Genomic DNA, 27,470 nt, shown 5'->3' with positions numbered 1-27,470 from the left:
GTAGTTTAATACTTGCTGTATGCTGAATTATATAGTTAATTTCAGAACAGGCCATACAACACTGATCAAACATGGTTTAAAGGATACACTGCGGAACAGCTCACTGGTTACTTGGAACGATGAAGCCATCTTCAATGGTACTGAAAGCAACTTCTGCTAAGCGTCACAATCTTTGTGGAACATTACTAAATTCACATCAAAGATATTTAAAAAATAAATATTTTGTAATCTTTGTAACTCTATTAGTAGAATCAATAAAACACAAAGGCTGGAAAAGGACAAATCTTTATTTTTGCATAGAGAAAATGAACTCGTTGAAGCAAACTTTAAACTAAGCGCATCTCTCCTGAAGAAATTAATGTAAATGAACAGAAAATAATTACATAGAAGGCCTATAGATGTCGTTTTTGAGATGCAGAAAGTCTTATAATGGATATTGCCAAGTTCGGAAACTACATTTACAACACTAGAATCAATGTCTGCTATGGTGATTTGGTCTACACTAGAATATGCATTCTTTACCTTACATTGTGTGTGTAAGATTACATGATTACAGTATATTCCAAAACAGTCTCCTCAATGTTCCACAAACATATCCTGTTGGAAAGTTGCTAACTTCTTAAACTTCCTGTCTTACAGTGCTGGTTGAATAAATGACTGGCCCGGTACAGAGGTTGGGCACGCTTGGCTAGATGCACGGAAGCTGGGCTGTGTACCAGAAACACCCTTCTCATCTTAGAAGTTACTTTCTTTCCACTTTCCCCACAAACTGCCGGATGTCTGCGGCCAGAATTTCTGGTTGCTCAAAAGCTGCGAAGTGGCCACCACGGGGCATGTCGGTGAATGAGACGATATTCGTGAATTTCTTCTCCGCCCACGCGGGAGGTGCGTGTACCAGTTCCTTGGGGAACGATGCAACTCCAGTTGGTACTTTTACTTTAACTCTGCAAACAAATATAATTGGAATTGTAAGTAATACTCCTCACTGACCATGCAATACATGTTATACCTACGTTGTTCATGCAGTGCACATTGCCTAATTTAATTGCTTCTAGGCACTCTTGAGAAACGACTGTTGAGATAGGAGTAAGACGCTGGCCAACAGTACATTGATCTCTCAGCATTAATGATATATTTGTTTAGTTTATTATAGAAATGGAAATCATCACGACTTCGGTAGTGGTCATGCCCACCAATCTAAGGGGCACGCAATGTTATTTATGCCTACATGTGCAAACTTTCACCTGAAAAGTGAAAGTTTTTGTTTTTTTATTCCACTGCAGGTTCTTTTTAATTGCAGACATTTGGGAATACACAAAATACCTAGTTGAAGTGCGCCCTAAAGTCTGGCTCCTTGGTAATGTCTATGCTCCATGTCACATTTATTTGATATGTAAAGAATTAGCAGAAGCAGATGTGGGATCCTAGTCCTTCAGATGGAAGATAGTGGTTGAGTATGGTTGCGCAGAGTTTTGCCTGTTTAGCTACATTTGCAGTACATTTTCAATGTGAGAGACTAAATATATGTGCATATACTCACACCCCTAAATATAAATGTATACATTTAAAGGGAAAATGTACACTTAAATATTAAAAAGTAAACATTCAATATGGCTATAACTTAATAAAATAAGAACAATTAAAAACTTTAAAAAATGAAATACAAAAATCCAACATAAACATATAAGGTACATCAAAGTTATAGAAATTCGAAATTGTGGAAGTCCAAATAGTGAAATAAAACGCCCATATGACTGCTGTGTCATAGTGATGGCCACCCAGCATTATTTAGGGCGGGCCGACTGTCCGTTGTATTCCCTACCTGGAACCTTCATACGAGACCTGGGGGTCTCTGGCAGGGAGACCACATAATGGCCCAGAAGATCAGGGAGCAAACTACCTGCATGTTGGGCCACTGTTATGCAATAACAATCTTCCACATCAGACGTTTGTTCTTGTAGAACACAGTACTTTGATGCAGAGAGAAGATGATGAACCAATTGCCTGATGCTATTCTTGAAAGTCTCAATAAATAAATGATGACCGAGAAATCTCTGCACAGGGTTAGTGAGCAAATTCTTCTAAGTTTTGATTGTAAAAACGATTTCCCTCTCCACTAGTTAGGTTGGTGCTATTTTTCCACACAAAATGAGAGTTCCCGCGTAATGGTGTTTCAAAGGTTGACAACTTTAAAAGTAGGTGCTCTTAGAAGAGACCCCAAAACCCTTTCTCGCCATGGTCTGTCTATTATAGTCTCTGTGCATCCCTAGAGTTGTGGAGGACAGAACAACAGGTTGACCACGGTAGCGAGATAGCAAGGTTAAAGATAAATTCACATCTTCTTTAGGCATCACCAGGGACTTCAGTAGGTCTCAGACTCGCTTGGTTCTAGGGCTCTTTTTTTGCCCTTTTATAGTCTGCGCCACCCACTATTATACCAAGTACTCCATCTGCCTCCTGGGTTGTTTTGTTTAAGTTCATTTACAATTGACAGCAAATTTCTATATGTGGCAGGTCATCTTCACGGTCAAAGGAATCTATTAGAAAATGATGCAGTTACAAAGGTCTTTCGACTCTGTCTGGGCTGCAGCCGATGAACCTAACCGGTTTCACTCTTACCGATTCTAGCATTTCTGCTTTATTATACAGGTCAGTGCTCTGTGTTCTTTCAAGATAGATTATTTCTTGTTGCTCATTGAGAGTACAAACTCGACAATTTTTCCATTTCTTGGGTCATGGTTACCAATTTTGGGTACCATCGGCTACCCCCTGCTTGACCTCTGGTACTCCTGGCACTGTCCTTGCTACCTATGGTTTAAAGGGACATAAAACAGCAACAGGAACAGAAAATAAACACCACATTACAAGTCTTGTTAACTCTCTGTTGTTTCCACAGTTTGTCCTTCCCAGTAAGACTCAGCAGGAAATAGGGGGTTGTCGAGTTGAGAGTGGGACAAGGTGTCACGTCTATGATATCATCGGGAACCAAAAGTGCATGATGCCACTTCTGCAAGCCCAGGCACTTTAGTAGCGAGACAATGTCCATGTTTTCTGTGCCTCTGTTGTTCCCTGCAATGCAGTCACTCATCTTATGCAATTTTCTGTGCAGTTTGGAAATCGATGGGCCGCTAGGAAATGCCTCGAGTTTTCAGTATGTCATCAGCAGTGGCAAAGTCAGGTGTGTGTGCTTTTTTCCAAGATTAGTTTATCAGGGCTCTCAATTTGAGGCCTGTGCACTTTTTACACTTTATCACCAGGATCATGTACCAACAACCTCTGCCCCTCCTGGTGGTTACTCCATTGTTAATTATTTCCTCTCCTACACACTTCCATTTATTCTCTAGCCTGAATAGACACCCAGTTCCGTTCACTGCAAATTTGGGGACCTGTGGCTTTCTGCCGTCTTGTTCACAGACTTATTTTATTTATTTATTTATTTAAACTTATAAAGCACGCAGCTACCCGCAGTGGGTTTCCCGGCGCTAAGGGACAGAAAAAAGAAGAAGACGTTTGCATGCTGATCTTACTGATGGGAAGCTTCTATTTACTGCTGAACGAGCCAAGTTTTAAGTCCTTTGCGGAAACGGTTGGTTTCTGTCTTCAGGGTTACAGGGAGAGTATTCCACAATTTCGGACCTAGATGGGCAAAAGACCGGCCTCCCATTTTTGCTAGCCTAAATCTGGGAATGGAAAAATCACCATTCCCTGAGGATCTCAGAGTTCGGCTAGGTTTGTAGGTATGGATAAGGCCCTGAAGATATTTTGGGGCTGAGCCTTGTTTGATTTTGAAAACATGACAAAGGGCTTTGAATTTAATTCGGCTTGGGATTTTGAGCCAATGAAGGTCCCGGAGTGATGGAGAGGCAGATGTTCTCCTGGGAACGTTGCGGAGTAGCCGAGCGGCCGCATTCTGGACAACCTGGCGGTTTTTTATGGTTGTCACGTCGGCTCCAAGGTAGAGGACATTGCCATAGTCCAGGCAGGAAACAACCAACGCCTGGACTACAGTTCTTTGTGTGGAGAGGGGCAATATCTACAGGACTTTTTGAAGCCATCTCAGGGTGGCGAAACAGATAGAGGCCACCTTCACAGCCTGCTGTCTCATTGTAAGTTTATCGTCAATGAGAAACCCTAGATTGCGTACTACAGTGGCGGGCTGAGGGGTAGGTCCCATGTCATTTGGCCAATGGTGTGGGCCCCAAAGATCCTTATCCTTGCCTAGTATTACAACCTCGGTCTTGTCCCCGTTTAATTTTAAGAAATTGCTTTTCATCCACTCAGAGACTCGGGTCAGACCTTTTTTCAGGGCAGAGGTGTTGTTTCTCTCTTTATTAGAAAGAGAGAAGATGATTTGTGTGTCGTCGGCGTAGGAGTATAGAGTGAGACCGGCTTCCTCCACAATGGTGGCCAGGGGTCTTACATAAATGTTAAATAATAAAGGACTGAGTATGGAACCTTGGGAGACGCCGTACGCCAACGGACAAATATTTTATGAGGCAGAGGTAGAGAAGACCTGAAAGGTTCGACCACTCAGAAAAGAGGCTATCCAGGCAAGCGCAGCGCCCTCCACACCTAGGGACCGAAGATTTGTAAGGAGGATGGAATGTGACACAGTGTCGAATGCCGCGCTCAGATCGAGGAGAATGAGAGCGGATGTCTCTCTGCGATCGACACTGTGTCGCAAACTCTCGGTTACTCCTAAAAGTGTGGATTCAGTCGAGTGATGTGCTCTAAAGCCTGACTGGGATGGATGTAGAAATCCCGAGCTCTTGACGAGATGGGCTAGTTGTGCGTTAATGTGCTTTTCCAGGATCTTTGATAGAATGGGAAGCAGTGAAATTGGTCTGAAGTTTGATAAGTTGGCAGTATCAACTCCAGCCTTTTTCTGTAAGGGGACAATCATGGCATGCTTCCATTCCTGTGGGATAAATGACTCAGATAATGAGGAGTTAAGAAGTTGCATTAACACAAGGCGTAGGCCAGGATCAAGTTGTTTTAAAATTTTGGCTGGTACCGGATCCGTTGGGGAACCCGATTTAATACTATTCAGGCAGGAGGAGAAGGAAGCGTCAAAGGGTAACCAGCTAGTAAGTTTGGCCGTTGTGGAAGGCAGATGTCCGGGAGTCAGTGCTGATTCAGGCATCAGTGTGTCATTGGATATGAAATGAAATTAAATGAAAAATATATAGCGCATAACTGCCCGGAGGCCTCGCAGCGCTGGTGACTGGTGACTGATATAGGGGGACTTAATGAATCGTAGATACGTTCTACTTTAGATATGAAGAAGTCGGCTATAGAATTGCATTGAGCTGCGTCTAGGGCAGGGGGAGCCGGTGACAAGTCCGCTCCTGTTAGTTTTTTCACAATGGAGAAAAGTGTGCGAGGACAGTTTTGGGCATTGGTAACAGTGTTAGCAACATAGGTAGCTCTGGCCATTTTGCATTGATGGTGGTAGTCCCTGAGGGCTTCCTTATAGGCCACTTTACGTGAGGCGGAGTAGGAACGTCTCCATCTCCTTTCAAAGATTTTTCAGTTAGATCTCATGCGCTTTAGGTCTTCAGAGAACCAGGGTGCAGGAGGTCGGTGGGATGAAGGGTTTTTGGATGTTAAAGGGAGGAGTTTGTCGATGGTAGAACTCAACCATTTAGATACTTTGGTATTAGCGCGGATGTGGACGTATCGGTGTTAGGGAGGGTGTTCATCAAATGCTTATTGAAGTCAGTTATGTCAAGCTTACTCCACCGACGTATAAGCACATCCTTACTGCCATTATCACTAGTCAGGGTTGTTACTCGAGGTAAGGCGAAGTGTACGGCATAGTGATCCGACCATTCCAGGGGGCGCGCAGAAGAAGAACATTCGAGTGGGAGATTGGAAAGGACAGGGTCCAATAAGTGCCCTGCAGATTGTGTTGGCCCTGAATTGCTTAACATGATGTTTAGAGCTTCTAGCTCAGATAAGAACAGTTTGCTAGCATTGCATTGATCATCTTCTAGATGGAGATTCAGATCGCCGAGGATGGTAAAATTGGCTGCCTTCAGGGAAGGAGGAGCAATGGTGTCTGCAAAGGACGCCGTCCAGGTATTCGAGTTTTCAGGGGGACGATAGATCAGAATGGCCAGATAGAGTAAACTGGGGGCTGATTGCAAGTTTGAAATGTCCAGCTTCACAACCGAGCAAGGGGAAGGCATCAAAAGTACAAGTGTAATTAGATTTAAAGATTATTGCGATACCACCTCCTTTTCCCATGTCTCTGTCTTTCCTGACTATTACGTAGCCATCGGGAATCGCCACAACAATGTCTGGCCCCAAGCTTTCATGAAGCCAGGTTTCTGTAAGGAACACGGCATATGGTTTTTCATCAGTTAAGAGGTCATGGATATTGTTCTTGTGTTTTGGAAGCGATCTACAGTTTATGCTCCAGAACTGTAGTTTAGTGCAGGAGGGAGGAGTTTTAAAACCCCTTGTTCTACCCCTAGGTTTACCCCGTTTATGCAAGAGCTTCATTTGGTTGCACATAGACATCCGGCCCATGGAGAAGCCGCAGTTAGTGCAGTAAAAATTATGAATTGGCAATATACATGAAGTGCATTGAGCTAAAGGAAGGTATCTAAGCCGTTTTAACTCTTCCCCAGTATAGGTGGTAGTCATACCGTGTGGAACTGGGATAATTGCAGCAGGAACAGGGTCAGTGGCCCCTGGGCCCGTCCTGGCGTGGACGGGCGTAGACGGGCCTGACTCTGGCGCGTCTGCTGATCGTGTCCGCTGCGCGGAGGCAAGCCCCTCCCTTTTATGATGGCCAATAAAGAGCGTGCAAATGCTGCCTCCAACTAAGATGGCCGCTACAGTTGTTTTACCCACCTGGGACTCAGCTGTCTCAGCGCTCAAATCGGCTGGAGTTGGTCCGAGTGACGGGGAGGTTCTGTGACAACTAAGGTACCGCTTTTTAATCAAGCGGAGGGCAGGGAGGGATAAACCACCACTAATCAATTAAAGCGGTAGAAATCACAATATCTTTCTTACAATTTTAAAAGCTTTGTAGTCAAGCTGCTGATAGTTAAAACACGTTGTATAAAGGTGCAGGAAAACAAACTCAAAGTAAAATAGCTACCTCCCGGCTTCCGCCTCAGGAGGGGAAAAGCATACAGCAAATGGGAGAGCCTGTCCCTGGGGAGCCCTTTTATGCTGGCCAATCAAGAGCGTGCAAACGCTGCCCCCAACTAAGATGGCCGCTACAGTTGTTTTACCCGCCCGGGACTCAGCTGTCTCAGCGCTCAAATCGGCTGGAGTTGGTCCGAGTGACGGGGAGGTTCCGTGACAACTAAGGTACCGCTTTTAATCAAGCGGAGGGCAGGGAGGGATAAACCGCCACTAATCAATTAAAGTGGTAGAAATCACAATATCTTTCTTACAATTTTAAAAGCTTCGTAGTCAAGCTGGTGATAGTTAAAACACGTTGTATAAAGGTGCAGGAAAACAAACTCAAAGTAAAATAGCTACCTCCCGGCTTCCGCCTCAGGAGGGGAAAAGCATACAGCAAATTGGAGAGCCTGTCCCTGGGGAGCCCTTTTATGCTGGCCAATCAAGAGCGTGCAAACGCTGCCCCCAACTAAGATGGCCGCTACAGTTGTTTTACCCACCCTGGACTCAGCTGTCTCAGATACTGGTGCTACCCCCTAGATCACCTGTGGGATTTGGGGCGATTTGTCTACTTGAACTGATTTTGCTCCTGATGTATCTTTACAGATGATACCCCTAAGGCAGACCTCTCTCTACTCTCCCACCATGTTTTTTTATAGTTAGTTCGCCTCTGTCATGCTTCGTACCTCCTCGCTGCAAACACTCCTATTGCTTTCTCATGCTTACCTGTCTTATTTTATGTTGCACCTTTGCGGCGCCAATCGTCCTCTCCCTATCAAGTGGGCGGTGGGATAGGGCAAACGCTTCTCGGTTATGTCTGCTGTTGATGAAAGTCCTAGAAGGAAATATTTTTCCTGTTTCCCTGTTCCACACGATTACAAGCATGGGTAAAACTGGGATTCTAAATGTTCTGGTTAATCATTCATGACTATAAAAAAATGGACAATGGCCAATCAATTTCCAAACTGGGCAACAATATTTGCAAAGTCAGATCAAGGACAATGCCCCAACCAATGGGTTACCTATTTTTAAAATGGATGTTCCTGTTTTTAACTTATCATTTAGCTACAAGAAAGGCTACCCAGGAAAAAAAAGTCAAAACATTTTGCCGGACATACTCACCGCTCATGCTTCTTGTGACCAAGACCTTCTCCCAGGTTCTCCTTATAGAAACGCATGGAGGGGACGATGGAGCCCGAAACCCAATAAATCATAATACAGGTTAAAAGTTCGTCCAGAGAGTAGTTCCTTAAGAGAAAAAAAGCGTTGGAATATATTACCTTAAAGACACATGTATGCACATTTATCTGTACTTTTCTAAAAAAGCAGGCATTTAGGAAGGTAATCTGTTTCATCCAAAACTAATTTGTGGCCCAAATAAAAGTAATGTAGATGCCTTATCAAGGGAGGAGCTGAACAAGCATTGTAAGGAAATGTAAGATGAAATCAGTCTTGGACATGCTGGGCCTTATCCAGTTGTCATCAAGTCATCAGATATTTTGATCATTGTATTAGTGGTGCCACTGATGTCGTTTTTACAGGTCACAGAGAGATAACATGTTAAAGAGTTTAAGAACAATAGAACTGAATAGGATTCATGAGGCAAGGCATGGTTGGAGGTTAGCTTCAGCGCTCTTCCCCTCCATCTGCTCGCCTCTCTCATACAAGAAAAACGTAAACCTGTTTGCCTGGTCCAGACTTTTTGTATCAGGCATCAGAGAGCCTCAAGCTCCTCATTCCACCTTCAAGGCACTCTGCATCCTCCAGGTGGACATCTAAGCTGAATTCCAACCATATTCACAGAACAGAGCACTGCATTCTAGGCCTTCATCTCAGCTGTCCATGCCCTCTTAAAAGAACATTAGTGCAGGTGGAACTCTGACTTCCTGTACAAGTAGCAACACTATGGCGCGGCTTCCAGCAACAACAACAAACATACAAGCCCATTGAAAAGTCAGGGAGGAAGTAAAGACCTGGCTTTTACTTTACTAATCAGCTGAATAAGTCTGAAATTTCAAACCAACAAAGACAAGAAACCTAAAAGAGCAACCGATAGAGGGCATCTACTCTGGTCGACTGCAAGCAGAGCAAGCTGTGGCTACTCCTCTCTATACAGCACTTATCCCGACTGCCTGGGTCCAGCAGATTCCACGTGTCAATCTCACAAAAATAACACCCCTGGGTGGAACACACTGAAACCTATTATTTGATATGGGGTATTTCTGAAGTGCAATTTCGACCAAAAGGGCAGTCGAGACATGTCTATAACAACAAGATAAACAAATGATAAATGCCCAACAGGATTACAGAGCCATGCAGAGCTATACAGGTGTACAAATTCAGGAAGAACCAGAAACATTGCATCACTGAGTAGTGATGCAGAAGAGGGAAAGGATGTAGGATATAGGTTTAAATCAATTAAGTCCAGAATTTAGATCAAATCTAAGTCTGCCTGTGGATCAGGCTGTTGGCACCAGAGTAGAGGAATAATGCACACCCAGCTCCAGGTCATGATTCTAGTCGCAGGCGTTGCAGGCAGCAACTCTCAGATGATCTTTTCCAGCCCAGAATACAAGAGTACTCACTCCCTCACTCCTTGGAATGCACTGGGCCCATCCCAGTTCCAACTCACTGGTCCTGAATGGTCAGTGATGAAACCACATATATTCATGTCATAAAAAACACCATTTTAAGTATTTTACTGCCCTGGGATTCACCAACAGATGTTTCTGCATTCCACAGTATTCGTCTGCAGTGATGCTGGAGTAAACATGCACCTCAAGGTCCCTGTCTTCGTGCCATTATTAGGCTATGCTGGTTCAGCCGAGAAGTCATCCGGCCAGCGTTTTCATAAAGGACATTTTGCAACAGTCAAAGACAATTGTGCAATCAATTAAGGCTTTTTGGAGGGCATTGGTAGCCAGTGATCCTATAACGAAGGCAGCCAGCACATTCCCAACATGACCACTCCTCCTGGTCACACTTTTTGTGACACTGGCGGTCAGAATGGGTCGAAGAAGAGGAGTTGGCCACGAAGGCCATGCCTTCTTCTGATCAATGGAGCAGCTTTGTCTTAATCCCTCAGATGAAGCTAAGAAACGGTTTGTTTGTTTTGCTCCATTTTTCTATCATAGTGGGGTCTCTGTGGACTTTCTAACCCATACACTTCATTCTAGGATACATATTTAGCTTTAGTCACAAAATGACAGCAAGCGATCATCGCACTAAGCAGTAAAGTTTACATCAAGACTTTGCCAGGAGGAAAAGGAAGGAGTCATGATTGTGTAAAAGTGTAGAGGAAGGGTAACATCTTGTTTGGCTTTGAAGGCAGCTGGGAGGGTCTTTGAAGATGATGGTTAAGGGGTCGCGCTCAAGAGAGGAGTTTTAAGCTTCTTTCTGAATGCTGGAATGACTGTTTGGACCTTCTATCGGGAATGATGTTCTAGATGCACAGAGACAGAAGGCTTTGGAGTGAGAACGCTCGGTTACCACTCTTTTCTTTCTTGATTGCACAACATTGACTGCTTGAAGTGGTTCATATTTAAAATGGCTCTGCAAATGATGCAACAAGTCATCAAGTATATGTGGGAATCAACAGGCAACCACCAGCACAGGTCCATAGAAGATGGAGTGCCCTGCTCCCTGTTGAGGTCCTAAAGGATAACAGAAATTCTGCAGCCTTTTTTGCAGAAGTAGCATGTTATTCTACATTACAACAAGAGGCTGTGCCATCTGGGTTTTCTTGGGAATCCAGGCCCTGAATTAGAGTGTCCTGTTGCTGATGAATCCACAGGACTGCGGTGTCACTCAGGCTTCATGTAGGAAAGAGAATCCTGCATCTGAGCTTATCTTGCACTATTGGCCATGAGAATTAATTCAATTCTGGCTAGGTTCAGCTGGACGTAGGTCCTTGACACCCAGGTTAGGATTAGAATTGAAGGGGTTCTTGAATAAGTAAGGCCCATACCTATGGAGACTTCCAGACAGAGGTGATGGTCTTTGGCATGTCTTTGGATTGCGATGGTCAAGAAGGACTCAGAACTTTCCTTTAGAGGTTAAAGATAATGAGAGACAGAAGCCACAATCAACTAAAGTTGCCCATCTTTCGAAGATGGTGTCAGTTTGGTAGATAGGAGTCCGGTACCTGTAAATGTCATGGAACTAGCCAGGATGTTGGTGAATGTCGCATGGTCTATAGTGTAAAGGATGGCTGAGTAGACCACACGACCAGGACACTAGTGCCAGTGATAGCAACCATTGGCAAAGCCAATAGGTCGCACTTTAGACAATGGGTTTTAGGCATGCTGTAGAGCATCCCTAATGGTGTGCATTATGGATAAATAAGAAAACATATGATACAACTGCTTATTTTTTAAATTTTAAGATTAGAAAGGGGTCTGCAAATGAAAAACAAATGCATGGAAATTCTTTTTTGAAGTGCGGGTGTAGGAAGCTACAGAGGGTGGGTTTGAGGGAAGTAACGAGGGGTTGTGGGAAGGTAAAGCACACGGGCATGAAAGCAACAGGGGTAACTATTGTGGAATTATTCCTCTACATCAAATGTGTATCAAGAAGGTAACCCCTCGGCAGTGATTACAGCGGAGAACGTCGGGGAGGCACCCCCTCAGCATGCTACAATGGACTTGTTATTTAACACTCTGAAACAAATGCAGGGGGAAGCAAGAGCAGAGAGTCAGAGGGCTAGGCAGGCTACCAAAAAAATCCGAACCTCACTTAGGAAAGTGAATAAATTGTAAGAAGAGGTGGCGGACAGGGTAACACACGTGGAGGAAAGAACTGGCAGACTGGAGGATGATATGGTGGAATGGCAGTCTTTCAAAACAGATCAAGAGAAAGTGGTAAAAAGCCTACAATGGAAAATTCTAAAAAAAATCATACAACGGCACCACCTTTTTTGCAAGGCCTGATTTTTGCCACGTAACAGTTGAAAGAAGGTGAAAATTAAGGCAGTTAATCACGCCCTTCTAAGGTCAAGGCTCAGAGGCATACCTCTTGTTCGCTGCTAGGCTAAAAGTTATCACAAGAGGCCAGGTCAGGATGTTTTATTCAGAGATCAAAGCAAGGCAGTTTCTTGATGAATTAAAAGACCAGAAAGGGGGACAGGCGAATAGAGGGAAAGGGCCACCAGCGATTAGAGAGGGTCCATAGGCATACCGCAGCAGATCCATGTAGGTTGGGGAAGGAGAGGGATGCGACAACTATGACCAACAGCAGTCACACATAGGTCATGCTTGACCTATTTGCCTGTAGAAGGGGGGGGAGGGCTGCCAGTGGGAGGGGGGATGCATGGGGGTAGGGAGGGGGGGGGTCGGTGGTGGTGGTGGAACGGTTTGTACAGCACACATTAACATAACACAGCATCACACATTCTTGTTAGGCATATTAGGAAAGATTGGTGTAAAGCTCGTGGTTGAGAAGGAAATACCTAGCGAATACAGATGGCGTTAAAAATTGCTTCTATTAATGTCTGTGGCCTCAATGACGGGGGTAAAAGGCTGGAATCAGGGGGGAAACCTTGAGTTACACGCTTTATAGAAACAGACAGGAGCGGAATAGAATAGAAAAAATGCTTAAAGAGCTTGCAGCTCTAGAAGAACTTCTAATCAGGGCTATAGCAAGGAAGGAGCCCTTGGTGGACATTCTCCTAAAAATTGATATAAATAAAGCAGAGGCAAGCGAAAGCATCTTCAGGAAAGCAGCAAGTAATTATTTAATCAAAAAAGAAAAATGCTACGAATTTAGCGAAAGGATTGGACACCTTTTGGTAATTCGGATGAGGCAGAATCTGGCAGCAGGGGAAATAAAGGAAATTTCAGACAGCAAGGGTGGAGTGGTGAATAAGGCAGAAGAGGTTAGGGAGGTCTTTAGAGGGTATTATGCAGCATTATATGATCAGCATCTTCCAACCTTGGAGGTAGAGACTACGGAATACCTTGAGGACATACCACACTCTGTATTAGAAGAAGAGGGGAAAGAGGAGTTAGACCTCCCTTTCACGCTACAGGAAGTGGGGGGAGGCTGTGAATAAGCTCCCCTCAGGGAAAGCTGCAGGCCCGGACCAAATTCCGGCAGAATTTTACAAAACTTTCTGGGGAACATTGGGCAAAGACTTACATGAGACCCTACGACAGGCACAACAAGGGTAATCGGTTCCCCACTCATGGGGGCAGACATAATAGTTATATTAAAGAAAGATAAAACTCCCCTGGAACCGGGTTCCTACAGGCCAATCACGCTAATGAACGCGGACGCGAAAATGTTCTCAAAAGTACTGGCACTAAGATTAGGGAGGGTCATAGAGAGCCTGGTTAGCAACACACAGCATGGGGTTATCCCTGGGAAAGGGACTATGCAGCACACGAGGCAGATAATAAATCTGTTGGACGCAGCAGCAGTTTCAGGAGATCCTGTCGCGGCTGTATTTTTAGATGCGGAAAAGGCCTTTGACAGGGTCTCCTGGAACTACCTCTGGAAGGCTATGGAATGGTTTGGTATTGGTAGGGGTTACATTAGGGCAATCCAGGCCTTATATACAGAGCTCACCTCAAGGGTTAAAATTAATAAAGGCCACACAGACACATTACAGATAAAACGGGGGACTAGGCAGGGGTGCCCCTCCTCACCTTTGTTGTTTGCTGTGTACTTAGACCCATTATTACGGAGGTTAGCAGGCAATAATAACATCCTCCCAGTTATTCTGCATGGTAGCGAATACAAAACTTTCACTTATGCTATTATCACCCCGGATCCAGGTAGAGCCATTGTGGAAATCGAGCAGGAGGAAAAGAACTTTGGGGCAATCTCAGGGTACTCGATTAATAAAGAGAAGACACAAATTGTACAAAACAACTTTACAGCCTATCAGGATGCGAGGGTGGTTCCAGTGGCAGTGTACCTAGGGATAAGGGTAACATCAGATCTGGATAGTCTGGTAGAGGTAAACATGGAGCCATTAATAACAAAAGTCAAGAAGAATGTGGAAAGGATACATAATTTACATCTAACTCTTGTGGGGCATATAAATGTCATTACAATTATTACTTTGTCAAAGTTATTGTATGTTTTTAGAGCAATCCCGTTATTCTTTGAGCATGCCTGGTTTAACAAATTGGAGTTGATTTTGAATAGGTTCATCTGGACACAAGGGAAAACGAGGAGGGCGTATCGGCACATCACCCATCCTAGAGAAAAAGGCGTCTGGGGGGCCCCAGACTTCAGGCTGTACTACTGGGCGGCAGCACTACAATTCTTTCAGGGATTAATAGGGGGCGGAAGCAATGGGCACGAGCAATCGGGTGACAGACCTGTAGGCAAAAATGTATATAGGGCACTGATGGGTGGGGATGCAGAGAACTGCCTGTTAAACACGATCAACTTCAGTTATTTTAAGCACACAAGGTTTAAGACGTTAAAAGCAGCGTACAACATCTGGAGAGCGTTTACTAAAATAATAGGGCTGGGTAGATATAATAGGTATACCAGATTGTCTACTAATGCCTCATTACCGGGGGATATATTTAGGGATGCTGTCATGACAGAGTGGGAGAATAAAGGCATAAAGAAAGTTGGGGATTTATGTGATCAGGGGGGAATGCTTCAGTTTCAAGAGCTACAAACGAAATTCAATTTAAGTAGCAGGAGCTTTTTTAAGTACTTACAAGTGAGAAGTTTCTTTGCCAATAAACAGGGTGGTCCACTAGGATTTGGCCATTGCCGAATATTAGATTATGTAGAGTGCAGTGGGAACTGTTCGATTCGGCAGTTATATGCTGAACTGAATGCACTTAAAATAGACGACAGGGAGAAGCATGCCACCAAGTGGGCAGAGAAACTAGGATCACCACACGAGGGATTCCAGGACTCCTTGGATATGGGACGTACTTTATTATGTTCAGCAGCTCTACAAGCACAACATTATAAGACTTTGTACTCCCTGTACTACACTACTGCCAGAAAAGCGCGCGGGGGGTGACTCAACCGATGCTGAAATAATCCACATATTCGCAGGCTGCCCACAGCTGTATTCCCTTAATACTGCAATCGAGCAGTTTATGGACACTTCGCAAGGGGTTAGGGTAACCTTGTCGCCAGAATGAATAATCCTTGGGGTGTCGGGAGTAGCAGGTGGTCAGGCTACGGAGTTCTTATTTACGGCCATGGCAGTATACCGCATATGCATAGCAAAAGCCTGGCTAGAAAACTCCTCCAACTTTCCAAACCTTGATCGCCAGGCTGCTGTCTACATACAATTTAGAGAAAGCAATTTATGACAGGAAGGGCCGCAGAGCCAGAGCTCTGGGGTGCAAAATTTGGAGGCCCATAGCACATTGGAAAAGGGGGATGAACTGTCACCTAGATAGGACTCTTCCTGTAGCACGCTTTTCTAGGGATCTTTGCAATTTTTGCTTCTTTGTTTCTGTTTTTCTAACTCTTTACTATTGTTTAGCGTCAAGGGATTGTTAGGTAGCAGAGCGCTATCAGGAATATGTAAAAAGCGACTAAAATAATATGCCAAATTGCTTTCTCCTTTATATAAAAGTGTACTTTGTTTTCCCTTTTTTAGGTCGAGCATTCGAGACCTCTTGTATACTTTAGTATACCTCTTGCTTACTTGAATATGTGGACACGAGTCAGACGCACGCTTTTTCAGTGTCAGATTTGTCCTTGTGAGCGCGCGTTTGCTGCTGGCACGAGCTGTGAGCGTGTACGGCGGCGTCAGCAGCGTCTGTTCTCGCGCTCCCCCATGCTTTCACTTTTGCGACGCCACATGAGCCTCTCGCAGGCACCTTCACTGCCGCCGACCTCTCCCCCACAGTGCTTGTATCTGGAGCAGACACCCGCGGACAGATGGCTTTTGCGAGTGTTGACTGAAGTTGCTGGAAGTAACTTTGAGCTGCGGAGTGAGTCACGTGTGGGAGTACCTCCCCTGAAATAGCTTCACCGTCCCAGAGGAGCGCCCAGAGTCAGAACAGCTGTGTAAGCACGCAGCACTGGAGAGCACCGTCCCAACTCCAGGGACAGACCCTCCGAGCAAAGGAAGTTCGCACCCATCCTGAGGACAGACAAAGGGAGCACGCATCTGGAGCCGGGCAATCCGGGCCGGTGAGCATGCGGGGACAAATGGAGCACTCACAGTGTTGTACATCAAACTTGAATGGCACCTGCACCTACTGGATTCTACCACCCGCTAAAAGCACGACATCCCCGCTCCTCCCTCCTTCCCCCTCCCCTCAACCCCCAGCAGCAGTCTGGCAAAACACAAGCACACCTCTTCACACAGCAGCAGTCTGTTCCTACATCCCCGCTCCCCCTTCCAGCACTGCTGCTTCCCTGGACTCAGATAACACCCCCTGGGGGGCGAATTGCATACGAGTTCCTAAAAGTGAATCTTATTGTTAGCGATGTGCCGCACAGTAACTCCCGTACGCTCCGCTCTCACGGCTGAGACCTCGGCTTCGAGCCCGGCAGGTGGCAGGCAGAGATGCGAGCAGATGCGGGGAGCGCATGGGACAGCATCGCCCCTCCACCCTCTGGTCCCGCCGGCTCTCGCGCGCTCCCTTTGTACACCCCCTCATCCAGAGTTACGTGCCTGCCTGTGGTGTCTTCTAAGTGTGCATTCAGTTGAGGGTGCAGGCCGGGGTCTGTGCACACTAAGCTGTGCGCGCGGCCGCCTCTGGGCCGTAAGTTTCACTTTCGAGAGCCTTTGCCGGGAAATGAAAACTTACGGAGGAGGCGGGAGGGTGGAGGAAGCGCCAATGGCTGTCCCAGGGTGGCTACTTATGCACAGGCTATTCAGTACACACCACATCTGTGCATGCATGGGAGCCAGAGGCAGGACGGGCAGAAGCAGGTGGCAGAGGGCAGGGCACCCGCCGCAGTGCCCCTGACTCGGTAAGTGTCACTGGCGTGAAGTGTGCCATAGTATACAATATTTTTGGAGCATTCTACTTGTGTGCTCAGTATTCTGGCAAACAGTTCTGTCCATGTAATGCAGGCAATATACAATATATTTCATAAAGCTGCCACTCTGTAGTTTGGGCCACACCCAGCTGATGTCATTAAGGATGTCCCCACGCTGGCTAGTTTATAATGGGATCCATTCCCATGCTACCTCACGACATTAGAAGTTTTGTTGTACGCGGGGTATGAGACTTCAGTGGTGCGTCTTTGCGTACATGCTCAGAAAGGTAGGGTATTTCATTAATTTGGTATTATGAGTACCAGCGTTTGTTCATTTATGTCTGTTTGAACAATCATACTTTATTTCCCCTTCTGTTCAGATAGCAACATTCAGTTCACATCTTCCAAATTAGATCTCCTTGGTGTTCAGCACGTAAGCTACCAGTTAACATGCATTTGTATTTCACTTGGTTGGTCTGCAATACAGTGGTGCAGGAGTTCATATTATTGAGTTTTTACCTGAGCGTTCTTTTGTTGCTGGCTCACTTGTGTTGGTGTTGAGCATGACACACATGGTGTTTTCCCGGTATGGTTTCGTCTCTTTGGATTATATCCTAGGAACGCTCCTTTATTCACTGCTCGGGTTTTCATTCTCTGGTTGCCATGTTTATGTGCATTAATGGTGCAGGATTCACTATTTTAACCCCTAAATGTTGTATATATTCAAGTGCTTATAGTTATTAGAACCAGTCCTTCATTTTTAGGTCTCGTCTATGGCATTGCGTTAGTAATGCTTTGGCCGAGATATTAAGTAGGGGCTCTCAGAAATGCTCCCACTGAATGCAAAACACACTCCACAAAATACCACTCCGTGCCACATAATTATATGCTACATAATTACACTGCACTCAATGCAACATACACTCCAAACAATACCACTCAGTGCCACATAATTACACTCTACTGAATACAACATACACTCCAGACAATACCACTCAGTTCCACATAATTATATGCTACATACTTACACTGCGCTCAACGCAACATACACTCCAAATACCACTCAGTGCCACATAATTACACTCTACTGAATACAACATACACTCGAGACAATACCACTCAGTTCCACATAATTATATGCTACATACTTACACTGCACTCAATGTGACTTACACTCCAAATACCACTTGGTGCCACATAATTATATGCTACATAATTACACTGCACTCAATGCAACATACACCCCAAACAATACCACTCAATGCCACATAATTACATGCCACACAATTACACTCATAACATACACTCCTCATAATAACACTCAGTGCCACATAATTATATGATACAAAATGTTAGCGCACTCAACGCAACATACACTCTAAATACCACTCAGTGCCACATAATTATATGCTACATATTACACTGGAGAAGTGTGGCTCAATGGTTAGAGCGGCAGACCCTGATGCAGAGGTCTAGCCCGGGATCAGGGTTCAATTCCCCGCCGCGGCGGGTCTTGGGCTCAAAATTCCACGGACCTGATAATTCTCGCCTCGGTGCCTATTCCAATCATGGAGTCCCACTCTGCAACTCTGGGCAATAGCTTGCTTAATCTCCACAACGGCCCCCACAACGCTAAGGATGCCTGGCCTCCACCTTGGGGGTGCCCAGGAGTGGAGGCCTCACAGGGAAAGCCAGGATGGGTTCCACAGCGGTATTCGTACAAGTGCCTTGAGACCCTTGCGGGTGAGTAGTGCGCTATACAAGTATCAATTTACAATTTACATTTACTGTGCTCAACGCAACATATACTGCGCTCAACGCAACATACACTCTAAATACCTCTCACTGCCACATAATTACACTACACTCCATGCAACATTCCAAATACCACTCAGTGCCACATAATTACAAGCCACATAATTACACTACTGAATGCAACACACACTCCACACAATACCACTCAGTGCCACATAATTATATGCTACATAATTACAATGCACTCAATGCAACATACACTCCAAACAATACCACTCAGTGCCACATAATTACATGCCACACAATTACTCTACTGAATACAACATACACTCCACACAATACCACTCAGTGCCACATAATTACATGCACACTCTACTGAATACAACATACACTCCACACAATACCACTCAGTGCCACATAATTATATGCTACATAATTACAGTGTGCTCAACGCCACATACACTCCAAATACCACTCAGTGCCACATAGTTACACGCCACATCATTACACTCTATCGCATCACTCAGGGGCACCACAGCTTCACTATACGGTACCACAGCATCACTGAATGCCACAGCATCACTAGTCGCCACCACATCACTACTCAGCGCCACCACAGCATCAGTCTGTGCAACCATTCAACAACAACTGGTTCAAATATGTTCTCTCAATGTTTCGAGCTTTATTACAAATGTCACTAAAAATGTTTAATATTTCACTTTTGTTCTTGGATTTCCGTCACAATAAAATATACTGAACATAATCTTCAAAAAAGTTATTTACAAAAGTTTAAGCTATTGCCATTATAAATTACAATAACTTAAGTATTAATTATTTCAAAAAATTAAAAGCAATTGTTATTTGTAATATCAATACATCTAAGACACGTAATACACACACATTGCATTACAAATGCTATAGGTGTCACATTTGCGAAAGTTAAAAGTATTGTCTTTGTAAATGACAAAGCTATTAATTTCGCTATTTTCAAAACCAACACATAAATAAAAATTTGTCATTAACAATACCAATAGCTCAAACTTTCCTAATGCGAGACCTATTGCATTGCTTTTTTTTTCTTGTTGGAAACGTGTTGAAATAGGACTGGATATAGTGTGCTGTAACACTGGATGGAAATGTATATGTATAAAAAAACGTTTTAAAATAAAGATTAAAAAAAAAAGAAAGCAACAGGGGAGAGGACACAAGAGTGAGCACAACATGGAGGAGGGTGGAGTGAAGCGCAGAGGAGACAAGAGAGCACTGCAGAGTGCAGGGGAAGAGGAGTACACTACGGAGACATTAAAAACAAATGCATCCTTGTGGACTGCTTAAGCAAAAAGAAGGTGGTGCTTGAAAAGGACGCTGTGAAAGCATAGATGCCAGTAAATAAAAATAGATGGTACAGAGTCTATGCTCCATGGGAGGGACAAACAGAAGAATGACAAGCTGGAACACAAAGAAGAAACAGGTTGACAGGAATGGTAAGCTATGGGTGGGTTCTAAACCCATGTATAGTCTTGGTAAGAACACAATGTTTTTTGCAACTTAGACAGATGCACTGCCCTGTAGAATAGACCTAAAATAGGATGCCTACGGCTGCCTGGTTGGTTACTTCCCTTTGCTGCGGCAAGATCTAAAACCAACCTGGTTGTTGTGTATAGCAACATACTATGACAATCCTAAAATACAATTGCCAACTACAACACAGAAGCTGCCAAGCACTGATGCCATCGGTATAATTCCAGGTCAATTTTTACAATAAGCTTAAGGGTGTAATTTTACAGTGCCATTGATTATTCAGTGTTTTAAGAAATAAAAAGAATCTTAGAATGATGAAGTTACAATGACGGCTTTTTCTAATGAAGTATATCTCTGTGCATAAGGGCCTAGTTCATGGCTTCAGCTGTGACGGAAAATGTGAACCAGGACGCATGTTGGATTTGCACATGCAGTCATCAGCGTTTGCGTTCAGCTTGGAAGCTATTATGGTATACTTGAGATACACCGATATGGACTCACAGTGGCCAATGACGAGAGACAGCTAGGGCTAGTAGTTAATATAGTAAGCTGTAGTTATTTACTAAGATCTCATAATGGAGATTTGAACTAGTCTTGGAGCCTCTGTTGAGCACTTACCTCAGGCACCCGATTTTACTGTGAGGCGAGGGCTCTGATATGAATAATAACGTTGTAAATATTATCATATGAGAAGTGGTGAAGGTAACTGAATAAGAAATACTCTACTCAAGGGTCTACATAAAAGTGGAGGATGGAGTACCCAACAGCGGCTATTAGCAGAACAAGGCTACCAGTTCAGCTACAATGTTTAACAGTACATGACAACAACTCTGTATATTGCATCCAACTTCAGTGTTTGGTGTTCAGATTCATTACGCCGCACATCTCAAGTACATACCGTTCTAGCCCCCCGTCCTCCAAATCACGAAACTCTGGATTGGTCCAGGTAGAAAACTTTTCCAAAATGTACGCAGCTAGTCCAACCGGGGAGCTGTTTAACCCAATACCTAGGAGAAAATACAGGAGGGAAAATTTCAGTACCAGAGAACTTCCGTTCCCATTTATTGCTTTGGTTTAATATATTTGCCCCTCAGTTCTAACGTTTTACAAATACTCATCTCTTCATATCCACAAAGATAACAGCAGTGGAAAAATTTGGGTCAATGCTCACTTACACAGTGCAAACTCCCTCTGACGGCAGCGAGCCCCGCCCTCTCTAACTTGGATTTCAGTCCACAGAGAAAATTAAAATGACAACTTCCTACTATAATTTTATTTTTTTGCAATGCTCAAAGAGCTTTAGGGCGATGCTCCTACGCCTTAGCGGAAGAGCCGCCACTTAAAATAGTGTAGTATCCTGGTTTTAATGTGGTTCTTGCTACGCTAATGGAATTTTCCCCGAATTATGTAATATGGAATGTTGGGAGTGTGAGGTGACAGTTGAGAAGGGCTGAGCAGCATGCTGGCTGCTCCTGGTGGGGCTGAACATTTGGACATGTAACGTGTACAATAAATACTACTGAGATACCACTACTAGTCTGGACCAAGTTATTACAATTTTATGGCGACGAGGAACCTCAAAGATGACAAACTACAATATAGCTAGGATACTACAAATAGCTTACTGAATTAAACGCTCCATGCAGTCTCCCTTGCGATTTACAAATTCCATTCCTGTCAGGTGTTTCAGTAGAATTAAACTGAGTATCATTAATACTATTTAGGATGAGCCTAGGAATCAGTACAAGCCGCCTGGTTGCAAAATAACTATTGTCAGCGCAACAAGAATTTACAGTGGACTTAAAGCCCAACCACGGTTTACCACTAGTTTGCTTTATTGCCACTAATATTAACTCACTTCTTATTACATGCCTTGAATTGTTAGTCTTGTGTTTGTACACCCTCCCCTCCCCCCTCGGTACAGCCTCTTTAATCGTGTCCCTCCACAGCTCAATTATAGGAAAATACTTTTTCTTATAGGTTAAAACTCAATGAGAGAGCATGTGTTTTACAGCCGTCTCCCTCGTGTACTTCCCTCACCCTCTGAACTCTGTGTTACTATTTCTTACCTGTGCTTCTCTCCCCCATACTCCGTGTTGCTCTTGCCTGTGTATTTCTCCCCTTCCTCTACCTTACTCTATCCCTCCTGTGCATTTCACCTCACACTGCCAGCCTGGCTGAGTCCTTCCTCGTGTGCTACTTTTCCCTTTCTCTCCTCGGACTGCTACTCCGACCTGCTCCTCTGTTGCCACCATCCTCCCCTATACAGACAGCCACCTATAGCCCTATTTTTTTTAAACCTTAACTTGTTTTAGATGGATATGCGGCAAATTGCAGCCAACCCTCCCTTTTAAATGAACGCACTTTCCCTGTACTTCATTTTCATATTTTCTTTTATTTACGGATCCACCACAGAATGGTAATTTAAAAAAATTAAGTGGTTCCGAAGTCAAGCACTTGTGTGACTACAAAATGACAAGACTGCTTTGCTAGGCCTTTTCCACCCATCTTCTGTTTTAAAAAATATATATATTTTTTTATTGTTTTTTTCTTCATTGTGACAAGAAAAATTAACATACAAATGACACATCTGCATACTTTGCGTTCCCTGTTGCAAGAATTCTAAGACGCAGAAGGACTGCAGCATGCGGATTCATAGTCCTATACAGCAGTAGAAATGCCCCGCTGCCACACAGGACCCCTTTCTTGCATTTCACTTTAAAAAATACTTTGGAAGCTTAGCATTTTAAAAAAAGCATTGCCTTTTAAAAATGTGATGACTTAAGTCCTGTAACTATTTTGCATACCATAATACACAGTTGGCTATCATTTATCTTTTTCTTTCTACGCATATCTTCACTGCAAAAATGTTTTTGGTTCCGGCTCAAATGCAAAAGACCAATGAAATGAATCAGATATGGCTAGTAACACTCGGACCACTCCTCGCAACACCCGCCATGCTCAAAATACCAATTTGCCAACAGGAGAAAGTAAAGAGCTATCAAGAGAGCAACATGGCAGACAACGCGGGTTCGGTGTTGTGGTGTTGTTAAATAACGGATTAATATTGGGGATTTTCAGCATTTGGGCCAGAAATACAACTCAGTCCCTTTTTCAGTGAATACAGGGGGCATTCAAATCAATTTTTGGCTAACCTTTTGAAATATTTGAAGAAAGTTTACCAAATTTCAGATACCATTTTGGGGTGCGCATGGGGTAACACAAAGGAAGTTAAGTGAATCATGATTAAGGATTTAATGATTTATACAATGAAGAGAATTTTTAAAACTGTATATATTATCTAGTATCATTTTTCGATGTTCATGCAAACAATTGGAAAACAATTGGCAACTTTACGTGACAACAATGCAAAAGGAAATATGGAGCCTGCAAGATTAACATATTACAGTTGTCACCAAATACGTGATTAATGCAGGCAAAATGGCATAATATTCCACCTGTACGCTTAGAAGCATTGTTGTCTACATATTTGTTACAGGGTAGTTTTTGAGTTCTTGTAATGAGTAATCTCTTTGCTAGTGGCTCTATTGTACATTGCTACCGGTTCTCCTTGACTTGAGGTGCTCACTTAACCAAGTCCATTATGTTCTTCTAAGGGACTTCAAGTTTTTTATAAATATCTCCAGACAACCCCTCCCTTTACTGTGGGTGATGGTAATGGACTGGCCCATCATAGTGTTATATCTTTACTTGGTAAAGGCCATTCGGGTCTGGTGGCTCAGTGGACTAAGGCATCCACTGCTGGGGCCTGTGTTTGACCTCATAGTCACAGGTTCAAATCCGGAGGGTCCACTCAGCCTTTCATCCATCTGAGGTCGATAAAATGAGCACCATTGAGTTGGGTAACAAACATCTGTTATTCAGAGCCAGGACACCTTCGGGTAATCGTGTTCTTTACAAATACACATGTTATAAGGGAAACAGAGTTTTGCCTCCAGATTGCTACCAACTTACTTCCTGTATTTCCCCATGACAAGACACACTACAATAGGTGGATAGACGTAGCCTTTTGGCCACAGCCTCATAAGCACATTTCAGTATTAGTTCACCCCAACATCCACAGCTGAAACTTTGCATCTTACACTGTATGGAGAGATTTCAATTAGACCAAACAGTAACCCTACCTTGCTGATAGGTCCCGGGTATATGCACATGATGCCTACCATAACCCATTTTCTATTGGGCGTATGTCTTTTTCCACCTGGCTTTGATGCCATCTAGTGTTTTTTGTGTTTAGACCCTTAACATTATGAATATCAGAAATATGGTATTTTTTTGCAGTTCTAGCCTCTAATAATCTTACTTCTTGGGGTGGCACCTCTAGCTTTACCATCAGGTTCTTAATGCAAGAAGAAACTATGCTTGAGCTGCTAGTATTTAGATGTATTCATGTTTTGTAACCTAAATTCGGTGTGCAATTGTTAAATGGTTTTTAACATTTACCAACTGAATTCGGTATAAAGATGCTTTAGTCTTTCAGGATATCAATATTGCAGTGGCCTGTAATAAACAAACATGGGAACCATACTGTGAACTCAATTGCTCTGCTTAGCCACTCATTTAAAATTAGATTTCAACATTATATACGGGTTCAATGGGTGCACACTATGAGCTTAAAAACATATCATAATATCATAACTGTATTGAAATACATCAGTAAGTTAAAGCGCTTCTGGAAAAAAATAGCACTATAAAGAATGCTTATCTTATTGTGACTGATTATCTCTATTACAGTATACACCTTCCAACATAATTTGGGAATGATTAAGGTATTTTGCGTTGTGTCATAATGTATTTTGTTTTACTCAACTGTTCCATTAGTTTTTAGATTTTGCTCCTTAACTGGTGTTTTATCGTAAAATAATTATATAATCACGTGTTTTTAGCTCTCGCCTGAGACAGCGAATGTGTTCAAGCTTGCAAGATAGTTTGTTTACTAAAAGGGGCTTTGAGCCCACCCATTGCTTACCATTCATTGGTTTCAGAGTCACTCTTATTTGCTCCCTTCTAATTGGCTGGCACATGCTGCTTCACATCCTCCTCTTTTATTTGGAGCATGGGGCAAATACTTCTTTCCCTGTGCTGCTTCTTCCTACCATGCTTCTTCTGACCCTCCCGTTGTCCATATTGCTTCTTTGCTCCCTCTCATTATCTTTCTTTTCCCCTTGTTGCTTCTTTCTTCTTCCCTCCCGCCACAGTGAAGTAGTGTGGCTCACTGGTTAGAGGCGGCAGACCCGAGAGCAGAGGACGGCCCGGGACCAGGGTTCGATTCCCGGCGCGGCAGGTTTCTGGACCAGGGTCAGCGGACTCGATAATTCTCTCGCCTCGGTGCCCACTCTGATCAGCGATCACACTCGGCAACTCTGGGCATTAGCTTGCCTCATCTTCACTAACGGCCCCACCAGACCGCTGGGGATGCCTGGTCTCACCCTGGAGATACCCATTAAGGGACCATCTCTCAGGGAAGCCAGGAAGGGTTTCGCAGCGGTCGAAGCGCCTTGGGACCCTCCGGGTAAGTAGTGCGCTATATAAACGCCTATACATACATACCTACATACATACATATTTTCTCTTTTCTTCGTCAGGGTTGCTTATGTCTTCTTCCCCCATGATGCTTCTTCCCTCCCACTTCCACTGTCATATAGATATACTTTGCCTATATGCTGTGTTAAGTTAGCATGAGCTTATTAGGAGTTTAAATGCCATTTTACTTTTCTGCTGCTTCTGCACACAACACATATCGGTTGCTTTAGCTTTGAGCCTAGTAGAATGTTTTGATTCACGCAAGAATAATATGTTTTTACTCTGATATCAGCCTTGCTTGGTGGGCTGTGTCTGTACAGTGAGTGCTGAAACCTTCAAGGATATCGCAACACAATGGTTGTTGTGAGGTCTGATCTTCGCACGTTCCTAGACATAACATACATGCAGCTGCGGACAAATTCTGGCTTTAGGTGAGTTTTATATGGCTTTGCACAGAGAATACACACACACTTGATGGTGCTTCGCATGCAGAGAGCTGGTGGAAGATGATGTGATCCCTTACCACTAGGATATGAGGTATGGGCCCGCCCTGCTAAAACCCAAAGAGACCTGCTTAGATATAAAATAATATACTAGCTAGGGAGGGTGAGAATAAGGTGTTAGTGAACCCTATTTGTTTTAGCATTTTACCATGCTTTCACCTTTTGTGTTCTATGGACTAGTGACTATGCGGATTACTTTGTTTCTTATAATATGTTTGCTTGTATTAGCTAAGATACTGCGCTAGAGAACCCTGCATTAGTAAATAAACATTTAAAATGTGCAAGTATCCTCATTTACTCCTTGTTCTGGATTGAAATCATTGTATAACGAAAGAGTGTTCATGTGTTCCACGTTACCTGAGGTGTACTAAGTCCATGTTCTGGTTTGTCTAAGCATTGGGAGTCTGTGATAACCAATGAGTCACTGTAGCTATTCTGGTAGGGGATTTTGGTACTAAGGTGAGTTTTGGTACACCCTAATTCACTGGGGTTCCAAGTCTCTATGCACAGTTCTGTATGAGACTGGAATCCCTGCGACACCACCCTTCTGTTGTCTGTGTTGCTTCTTCCCCTTGTTTTTAGTGTTGCTTCTTCCCTCCCATCCATTGTCCGGATTGCCCCACTTCCCATACGACACAGTATTTTCATGCACCATTATTTATTTACTGCCATACGGTTCCTCCAAATAATAACTACAGGCATGAATTGCTATTTGTTTTGGTAGTCCAAGACCAAGAGTTGATCAGGTTTCAGCCTGAATTACTCCAGCCATGTGATCCAGTTTATTATGCGCAACTATGCATACTGTAAGCATTCACCTTGTGTGCGGTGCAAACCACAAAGCAAATTATTGTAGTTTAGACAATAGTGTATGTATTCAATTCAAAGGCTCTTATTTTATCTACCTCACAAAGCTGAACATCTGCCCGACTAGTATTCAAGACTGAGAACTGGTGCAGATTTCCCAAAGATTACGGCAGCAGACACTTACCCGACTAGGCTATTCTACATGCAAACGGAGGATCAAAGCTCCACTTGTTCTTGGTCACATCTGCACCAGGAACACAAAATAATGTGACAGCCAAA

General features: G+C 43.7%; 1 protein-coding gene across 2 annotated transcripts in view; it reads right to left on the bottom strand.

Annotated features, from left to right (window-relative positions):
• Positions 1–269: 269 nt before the first annotated feature.
• Positions 270–27,470, bottom strand: part of LOC147706907 (epoxide hydrolase 1-like) — a 243,490-nt gene continuing 216,289 nt past the window's right edge. For both annotated transcript variants that reach the window (XM_086926167.1, XM_086926168.1), the window contains exons 8-10: positions 21,236–21,344; positions 8,263–8,388; positions 270–944 (exon numbers count right to left, since the gene is read on the bottom strand). In XM_086926167.1, the coding sequence (XP_086782293.1) occupies positions 743–944; positions 8,263–8,388; positions 21,236–21,344 (437 nt within the window). In that variant the 3' untranslated portion in view covers positions 270–742. The remainder of the gene's footprint in view (positions 945–8,262; positions 8,389–21,235; positions 21,345–27,470) is intronic.

This window comes from Lissotriton vulgaris, chromosome 6, assembly GCF_964263255.1.
Source record: "Lissotriton vulgaris chromosome 6, aLisVul1.2, whole genome shotgun sequence".
Lineage (NCBI taxonomy): Eukaryota > Metazoa > Chordata > Amphibia > Caudata > Salamandridae > Lissotriton > Lissotriton vulgaris.
The sequence above is the reverse complement of the archived record's forward strand: the minus strand, read 5'-3'. Positions and strand labels throughout refer to the sequence as shown.